The 9807-nt window shown below is 37.4% G+C and overlaps 1 protein-coding gene and 1 pseudogene across 1 annotated transcript; both read left to right on the top strand.

Moving 5' to 3' along the window:
• Window positions 1–1805: 1805 nt before the first annotated feature.
• LOC145136500 (tubulin beta-1 chain) lies at window positions 1806–3944 on the top strand. Its single transcript, XM_079070627.1, has 3 exons — window positions 1806–2267; window positions 2692–2961; window positions 3048–3944. The coding sequence occupies exons 1-3, from the start codon at window positions 1874–1876 to the stop codon at window positions 3731–3733; spliced, it is 1350 nt and encodes a 449-aa protein (XP_078926753.1). The 5' UTR covers window positions 1806–1873; the 3' UTR covers window positions 3734–3944.
• Window positions 3945–7755: 3811 nt separating this feature from the next.
• LOC145137661 (tubulin beta-8 chain pseudogene) lies at window positions 7756–8772 on the top strand (annotated as a pseudogene).
• The last annotated feature ends 1035 nt before the right edge of the window (window positions 8773–9807 follow it).

The raw sequence follows: 9807 nt of genomic DNA on the forward strand, positions 1-9807 counted from the left end.
CGTTTTGGGGGAAAAAGCGTCCTGACTCGCCGAGTCACCCTTGTGACTCGCCGAGTCCCTCTTTGTCCAAAACTATACAGTCGATTACAATGGGTCTCAATGTATCAAAACCATAGATATGACCTCCTAGGATCCATTTCATACGTAAAGTTCCAATCTTGACGTCCATGCATGGGGTTTTTGGCTCAAAAGCCATAAAAGAGGTATATATATGAAGCATGGGTCTCCCATGGCCATAAAGTTGGCACCTTTATGCCATGGGAACCCTCAATGGTTCCAGATCTGAAGCACAAACCCACTTATGCACACAATTCCGACTATAGCTTCACTAAGGCTTAGGAAAAGGTAGAAAATAGCCCCAAATCAAGATCTAAGCAAAGAATAGTCAAGGTCTCAGCTTTATACCTCCAGTGAGCTGGAATTGGGGTACAATCTCTGGATCTACTAACTTCCACTTGAACTTCCAAGCTTCCTTCTTTTCCTTCAACTTCTAATACACACAAAAGGCACCAAAAATCTCAAGAACACTCAATAATGGCTTAGGGTTTCGAGTTAGGGTTTCTCTGGGTTGGGAGGAACGATGGAGGCTGGGTTAAGGCAAGAAACGTTGTTTAAATAGGGTGCAAACCTTGAACATTAGGGTTTTGTCCAGACAGCTTCTACTCGTCGAGTCGGTCCCCCGACTCGTCGAGTAGGTTACTAAAACTCTCGCATAATGTCGAGTCAACTCGACGAGTTGGGCCTCCAACTTGCCGAGTCCTAGAGTAAATCCCAATATTTCTTGAATTTGAATACGTACCAAGAACCGGGTGCTACACTCTCGTTTTCTTTTGATTTGGCTAGTCTTCTTCCAATGCTATATGTGCACTTATTATGTATGCATGAGGATGTTGGCGACACCATCTATATCTCATCCCACAAGGCACACATTTTCATGTAGTAGGCGCATATGAAAGTCCCGTCTTGTTGCATGATCATAAGCACCTACTTTAATTCCTATGTTTGTGGTGTACATTCTTTGCCAAATTTTTCATCAAAGCCGAGCAATAATTATGTTGTAGTGTTAGCATATTTCACGTTGGTCCTGATGTCTTTCTCTATCACATTGGTGAGCCATCCCTTTATCATGGCATCGCAACACACGTACATCAAATGATTGGGGTGATCCCTCTTTGATGTCCTTGTCGAACTATAAATAAAGTCAATTTTATTTTCGGTAAAGAAGATTTCTTCATCTTCTATGTGTGGTCGTTGTAGTTGTTGTCGGTGAGAGCACCATTCACGTGCATCTCTCTTGTATAGTCGAAAGCGTATATGTAATAGGGTGAATTCACATCATTTTTTAGTTTTTTTTTCTTGTTGTCATAATATTTATATGTATGACCTATTAGACTCTACTATACTCTACTGAAATGCTCCACAACATGTAATGCAAAGAAACCAAAAGTATCAAACAACTTATCCTATAGTAAAGCCCCACTCGTCAAGCCCCAAGAGGAGAAAAATAACTGAAAAACGTTAAGGGATGTTGTCATGTTGAAGATATATGTACCAAGTAGTTGATACAGAGTTCCCAGTTTAACATGCAACTTATTTCTGAGTTTCTGACTCCTGTTGGCTGTTGCCGGAATAATTAACCATTTTAGATTTTCAAATTCAAAATTCCCCCGTAAGTAAACCAAACGGAACGTCACCGTCTCAACTTTGAACGTTACTTCAACTAAAAACTAACGGCATTACGAAAACGCCGTTACTCCAACCAATTTAAAACCCCCTTCCCTGAATACCAGTCCTCACTTGATCTTCCTCAGTTACAAACCCTTTCGTTCTCTCTCTCACACACATACAGTTTCTCTCTCTAAAACATTCGAAAATGCGTGAAATCCTGCACATTCAGGGAGGCCAGTGTGGCAATCAGATCGGAGCTAAATTCTGGGAGGTCGTATGCGCTGAGCATGGGATCGATTACACCGGAAGGTATAAAGGTGACAATGATCTTCAACTCGAGCGCGTCAATGTTTACTACAACGAAGCGAGTTGTGGTAGGTTCGTTCCGCGAGCGGTGCTCATGGATTTGGAGCCGGGAACTATGGACAGTCTCCGATCAGGTCCGTACGGTCAGATTTTCCGGCCGGATAACTTCGTGTTTGGGCAGTCGGGCGCCGGAAATAACTGGGCGAAAGGTCACTACACCGAGGGGGCTGAACTTATTGACTCGGTTTTAGATGTTGTACGGAAAGAAGCTGAGAATTGTGATTGTCTTCAAGGTATGTTTCATCTCGTTTATTTTGAATGTTATCGTGTTCATTTTGGATTGAGACAGTCGACTGTTGCGTTTTGTGTCCGTATGAGTCGCATCGCTTACTGCGTTCTGTTCTAGATCACTATAGTCCAGTGGTTATGGTTCATGCTTCGTATTCGATACTGCTCGTTTTTTAGGTTTTTTGAGTTGAATTATTGCAGATCTGTTGATTCATGAATGCTATTCTGTTATGTTTATCTGTTAAATAAAGTCATAATCCATCGAAACCTTTTTAATTAGTTCTTAAACTTCTGATCTGCATACCTGTCGATGAACGCACACTTGTGATTGTTCTAATCATTCATCGATTGAGCTTTAAGTTGCTGAATTACATTTTGGATGATCTCACAGGAGACCTCTGTTTCTGTGTTTCTACTTGTAAATTTCAGGTTTTCAGGTTTGCCACTCCTTGGGCGGTGGGACCGGGTCTGGAATGGGAACACTTCTCATCTCCAAAATCCGAGAAGAATATCCGGACCGCATGATGCTTACTTTCTCCGTCTTCCCATCTCCAAAAGTCTCCGACACGGTTGTCGAGCCCTACAACGCCACCCTCTCAGTCCACCAACTCGTTGAAAACGCCGATGAATGTATGGTTTTAGACAACGAAGCTCTCTACGACATCTGCTTCAGAACCCTAAAGCTCACAACACCAAGCTGTAAGTCCCTTAATTCTCATCTTCAATCTTCATCTTCTAATCTTCTACTCTTCTAATCATTTTTCCACTACCCTCTTCTCTTCCAGTCGGTGACCTGAACCATCTAATCTCCGCCACCATGAGCGGTGTTACCTGCTGCCTACGTTTCCCCGGTCAACTAAACTCCGACCTCAGAAAACTCGCAGTCAACCTCATCCCTTTCCCTCGCCTCCACTTCTTCATGGTCGGATTTGCTCCACTAACCTCTCGCGGGTCACAACAATACAGAGCCCTAACCGTACCCGAACTCACCCAACAAATGTGGGACGCCAAAAACATGATGTGCGCCGCCGACCCCCGCCATGGCCGGTACCTGACAGCTTCCGCCATGTTTCGAGGTAAAATGAGCACAAAAGAAGTTGATGAACAGATGATTAACGTCCAAAACAAGAACTCTTCATACTTTGTGGAATGGATCCCGAATAATGTGAAGTCTACTGTGTGTGATATTCCTCCAACTGGGCTTAAAATGGCGTCTACTTTTATTGGGAATTCAACTTCCATTCAGGAAATGTTTAGACGTGTGAGTGAACAGTTTACTGCGATGTTTAGGAGGAAGGCTTTTTTGCATTGGTATACGGGTGAAGGGATGGATGAGATGGAGTTTACTGAAGCTGAAAGTAATATGAATGATTTGGTTTCTGAGTATCAACAGTATCAGGATGCAACTGCTGAAGAAGAAGGGTATGATTATGAAGATGAAGAAGAGGAAGAAGTTGAAGAGGGGGTTTGACTTTTGACTTTTGACTTTTGAGAACTGATTTTTGTTTGTTTGGTGTGTTGGCAGATGTCACCTACTTAGTGGCATGTTATTTGGTTGATATTAGTTTTTCTCAGTATGGTTTCAAGTTTAAGACGAGTAACATTGTGGGATAATATGATGTGTGATAACTTGAAGACATTTTCTTTCGATATTGTGATAATCTGGAGTTGTTTGGATACAATATGGATTTGCAGTATATAGAAAATTCATAATCATACCTCAGGGGAGACTATTTTTTTTCTTCTTCTTCTTCTTATTATTATTATTTTAAAATTTATTATGTATACAATAAGTGCATTGCAAATAGGTTGAGTTTATTGGTATTGTATAAAATGGTTTGAAATGAGTCATAAGCTTTTGCTTAGTAAGTATGTTTTTGGGGGTGTTTGGCTTATCTTTTGAGAGACTAAAAGTCCTTTTAGATAAAGATAGCAGAGAAAAGATGTTTGGTAAAAGCTCCTTAAAAGCTCCTTTTGGATTTTTCATAGAAGGAAAACTGACTTTTTGGAAAAGTTTAGATAAAGATAGCATAGAAAAGATGTTTGGTAAAAGCTCCTTAAAAGCTCATTTTGGATTTTTCATAGAAGGAAAACTGACTTTTTGGAAAAGTCAGGAAAACCTGGCTTTTTGTAACTTTTCCCAAAAGTCCTTTTGACCTCTCAAAAGATAACCCAAACACCCCCTTAGTATATATATGTAACTTTCTATGTTTCAATGAAATTATGAGCTAAAAATGGACACTTGTGTAGTTTGACTGAGTCATTAGCCAATATATGTTTAAGTTAAATTCTCTAGTTGCTGTTAGTTATCTATTATTATTTTAGTTATTTATAGGTTAGGTGTGGAGTTAATCTGCGACCTTTAAGACTTGGTTTCGGTCCTCCAAGGGATGGTCAATCCATTCCACTTGGCGTATATTGATTCGAATCGGATTGATGAATTACTCCCCTAAATGGGGTAACCGAAAGTCATGGGCACCGTTTAGTTATTAAGTCTATTGATATTTATAGTCATGAGCGAAAGAAAATAAGAGTACAAAAAAGTGAGTTGCTTACTTAGAAAAAGAATAAAAAAATTGAAAAATAAAAAGTGTGGAAAAGTGAGGAAAAGCAAGAAAAATGTAATAAAAAGAATCAAATAAATAAATAAATAAAAGAATGAAGAAAAGAAAAGCGAGAATAAAAAGTGAGGAAATAGAAAAAAAAAAGTCAATAGCGTTTCGTAGTTCTCTTTTATTTGATTCTATGAAACTTGGTAAACATACCTTGAGGCCAGAGGGTTTTAAATGACATATTCGAAGGAATGTAGAAGTATTATTCAAAATGAGTGGTGAGCATTTACGAGGATTGTGAGTATTTGAGGCTTGGAAAGTTAATAGGTTTAGAACACATATATGTCGATGATGCTAAGTATAATTTGTAACATCCTAGAAATACCAAGAATTTTTTTCAATTTTTAAGTAATAAACATCACAAGTCAAGTAATCCAAAACATGAGTATATTGTTTTCATAAAAATATCAGACTAAATCCTAAAATCTCATAGTGCGAAAATCATCGGTGGATGCAATGCAATCAAGCTAGCTCCTTTCCCTTGCTGTTGGAAGTACCTGAAGCATTTAAAACTTAAACCGTAAGCACAAAGCTTAGTTAGTTCCCCAAAATATCACACATCATACATACCAGTGGGCCCCGCCTTAGGGGTATGTTTTAACTGGTATGAATGTTATGATCCCACCATAGTCTTACAGTCACTTTCGTTGCAACAGCCCCGCTGTAGTCTTTCCCGCCATGGTTTCACCATGGTCTTCCATGCAAGTGTTGCGATCCAACCACAATCTTTCATACAAGTGTTGTGATCCCACCACAATCTTTCATATAAAAGTTACACATATAATCGAGCATACATGACACTTAGTGTCCTACACAGTATAGTGAGAAAACTCACCTGATTAAAGAGTTGTAATCCTCTACTCGATAATCCCACATAATAAGCTACACAAACCTCCTAACTAATCACAAACCAAACCTCGGGCTACCACTTAAAACCTCTCTAAGTTTGACTAAAAGTCAAACTAGTCAAAAGTCAACGGTCTAAATCAACTTCAGTAAGTCACCATGTTGTGGCCAACCAATGACCACGTCGTGGTAGCTACACGGAAATACAATTGCGGAAACCCATCACCACGTCACGACGAGCATCATGACACGTCGTGGTTTATGGCCCAAGATAACTTAATTGAATAAGCTCTAAATATGTTAAGTCCTTTGCTCAGACTTTCCAAAAGGCTTCCTTACGTTCCAAAGAACCAAAAAAATCCTTACTTTATGGACATCCATGTCTAATGCATGTCTTTCCTAAAATTAGGTCAAAAATAAAAAGAAAGGTGACCTAATTCTCATGCATGACTGATGCGTAAAATTTATATACTAGTTTTAACCAACTAATTAACTAACTATTACCTCTAAGGCAGTAGACCTAATCACAAATAGTATAGCACGAATAGTCGGGTATCGAACTCAGGGAACTGATTTAGTATACTAAAATAACTACTAAAAGATTAATCTAAAAGCAAACAATAGTTAAAAAGAGGTTTTTATCTGATTTTTCATGTTCATAAAAACTTAAGCACTCAACTAAAAACGGTTTTACTCAATATATTAAAAACACTTTAGTTTAGCTTCGAATCCACCTTTCTCCTATGGTTAGTTACTATTTATGGATTAATAAAGTTGGTTACCAATTATTATGTAATTAGCAATCTTGGTCCAATCTACTAATATTTTCACCAATCCATGTACTACTATGTAATAGTCCTACACAAGCAAACACATAATTAGTTATTAATGATAATTGGGCTGTGTCAGATTTATCTAAGACAAATAAGCAAACACAATAATGATCACAATTATGTTCTCCAACACAGCTAAAGTTGTTACTTTTATCACTTATCTAAGATGTGATCACTCCTAGCTCTAGCAACTTAATGGTCTGTAAACTACTAGGTAAACAAGTTCATGTAATTTAATGGTCACTAAGCTACACTAAACTTGATTTTAAGCAACAAAGATACAAACTTTAACATGCTAGGTAATGATAATCAAACACAAGCATAAATCCAACTTAATAAAATCTAATAAAATAATCAACTAAACCATAAATCTAAGGTTTCATCTAGCTAAACGAAAGTAAACTACATTATAATCTTCAAACACAAAAGTTCATAAGAAATTGACATGATTAATGCAAACCAAATGTGGAGTTATAATCTTCAAATTCTTGATCTTCAAACAATGTCTTCTTCCAAGGTATGTTTTTTCGCAAGTTTCTGACTTCCAATCTCGAGTATCTCAGAATATCCTTCCTCTCTAAAAGCTCTCTCCATCGTAAATAAAAAGGGATATATATAGTTTTCATCAGTGTTTTAAAAACCGGTTCGAACCGGCCGATTGAACCGGTCGAACCGCGAACCGGAGGTGAGGACGGTTCAATTTGGACCGGTTTTATGACGATTTCCTGACCGGATTGAACCGGCCGGTTTTGGTAAAAACCGGTTCAGATTGAATTGAACCGGAATGGACTTACGCCGTGAGAATTGATATCTCACTTGGTGAGTTTTGTATTTTGCTAGATTTCTCTTCTTTTAAGCTTTAATCCTCCAAAGTTCCAATGTCTGTCACTTCTAGTCCTTAATCGTCAAGAGTGTCCTATTTGACTGCAAATTGTGAATTAATTCAATAAGTATTACATACATATCTCACATATTTTTGCAATTAACCAAAATATAACTTAAAATGTATTAAAATATTATTTAAATATATGTATAAATATGGCAATATCAAAATACACCATATTTATCTTTTGTTTGGCCTCAAGTAAAACTAATATTTTTAAGTTAAACTTTCATCACCAATATCACATAAGACAATCCATTTTGAACCCTACAATATCACATTAGACAATCCGTTTTGAACCCTACCATTATATCAAGACCTCAATACCATATTTGTGTCTGGTTCCTAAAATCTTCCCAATCCTAAATGCTCACAAACCTTCACTTCCGGTCGGTGACCTGAACCATCTGATCTCCACCACCATGAGCGGTGTAACTTGCTGCCTACGTTTCCCCGGTCAACTGAACTCGACCTCAAAATACTCACAGTCAACCTCATCCCCTTCCCTCGCCTCCGCTTCGTCATGGTTGGATTTGCCCCATTAACCTCTCGCGGATCCCAACAGTACCGAGCCCTAACCGTACCCGAACTCACCCAACAAATGTGGGACGCCAAAAACATGATGTACGCCGCCGACCCCCGCCATGGCCGATACCTCACAGCTTCCGCCATGTTCCGAGGTAAAATGAGCACAAAAGAAGTGGATGAGCAGATGGTTAACGTCCAAAACAAGAACTCTTCATACCTTGTAGAATGGATCCCGAATAATGTGAAGTCTACTGTGTGTGATATTCCTCCAACTGGGCTTAAAATGGCGTCTACTTTTATCAGGAATTGAACTTCGATTCAGGAAATGTTTAGACGTGTGAGTGAACAGTTTACTGCTATGTTTAGGAGGAAAGCTTTTTTGCATTGGTATACAGGTGAAGGGATGGATTAGATGGAGTTTACTGAAGCTGAAAGTAATATGAATGATTTGGTTTCTGAGTATCAACAGTATCAGGATGCAACTGCTGATGAAAAAGGCCGGGTATGATTATGAAGATGAAGAATAAGAAGGAGGGGGTGGGGGTGGGAAGGATTTTATCACACCTAAAATCCAAATTAAGGCCTTTTGACTATAGGCACACCTAAAATTAAAATGGGTATACGATACTATGGTAATAAAGAAGATGTAGAAGAAGAAGCAGGAGAAGTTGAATAGAGACCTTGAAAACTGATTTTTGTTTGTTTGATTTGTTCTATGTGTCGATATTTTGAGGCAGATGTCACCTACTTAGTGGCATGTTATTTGATTGATATTAGTTTTTCTTAATATGGTTTCAAGTTTAATTCTTGTCTCTTTCATTTGCTCTTATTTCCTTACAGATTAATCATGAGCACTTATAAGTAAGATATCAAAGTACTTTTCATCTTTTTCTACTATTCTTTTTCGTGTAAATTATTCCTTGGAATGACATTAATTTTCCCTTATTTGTTTCTCTCATGTTCAAAGTTAGATATATGTTATGTCATCCACAAGCTTGATAAAATTTAAAGAGTTTAAATTGATATGAGTCCATTTAATTTTTCCATTACATTGCCTAACTCTAGGAAATTCTTTGGCAAGTGAGCAAAGAAATGATCATTTAAGTCTTCGGTTTGACTTCAGATAGGATATCATTGTTTTGGGGAAATGGTTGGCCTGAAATTATAATGTGGCCTTCCTATATTTGACCCAAAAAAGTTTTTAGAATCGATGATATGAAATACATTAGCTTTCATATGTTGTAGGTAATCAAAACATTCAGGAGGTATTGATATCTGCTGCAAGAAAAAAAAAACCAACAACAGACAATAAGGGGTTAAAATCCTCTGCTCTGGGGTTTCATACATAGAACATATTCCACATGATTTTTTAAGAGTATTAATTTTACATAAAACCCTTTTGAAATATAATACGGAATCTATGTGAACTTTTTTTTGTAAGATATGAAAAATAGATAAAAGAACATGATATTTGAATTAATACGAAATCTAATTGGTTACATATTGCTGCTTTTGGTAAAAAAAAAATGTGAAGTCTTTGTTTATTGAAAAAGTAAAGTACGTTGGTATTATCTGCAATTTGCTCTATTAAAAAGTTTGTGTTTTACACATGTGCGGAATCATGTCGTGGCAGCAATAGCGTATGGATCCCTTCTTCTTAAAGGTATCCCATTTAAATTAATGTGAGAAAATATCAAAATTCATATTTACTTATTTTTGTGTTTTGTGGGCAGGCTATGAAGTTTGCATATCTCTAAAAAATTTTAATTCAAAAAAATTCATGAAAGCTAAAAAAAGAAAACGTATAAGCTTAATCCTAATAAAATCCAATTGGCAAGAGAAC

The sequence above is a fragment of the Lactuca virosa genome, chromosome 9, assembly GCF_052849685.1.
Source record: "Lactuca virosa cultivar CGN04683 chromosome 9, Lactuca_virosa_CGN04683_v6, whole genome shotgun sequence".
Taxonomy (NCBI): Eukaryota; Viridiplantae; Streptophyta; class Magnoliopsida; order Asterales; family Asteraceae; genus Lactuca; species Lactuca virosa.

Coding starts and splice junctions, on each gene's coding strand:
- LOC145136500 (XM_079070627.1), top strand. CDS start 1,874: ATGCGTGAAATCCTGCACATTCAGGGAGGCCAGTGTGGCAATCAGATC. Junction 2,268..2,691: donor GAATTGTGATTGTCTTCAAG/GTATGTTTCATC, acceptor TGTAAATTTCAG/GTTTTCAGGTTTGCCACTCC. Junction 2,962..3,047: donor AAAGCTCACAACACCAAGCT/GTAAGTCCCTTA, acceptor CTTCTCTTCCAG/TCGGTGACCTGAACCATCTA.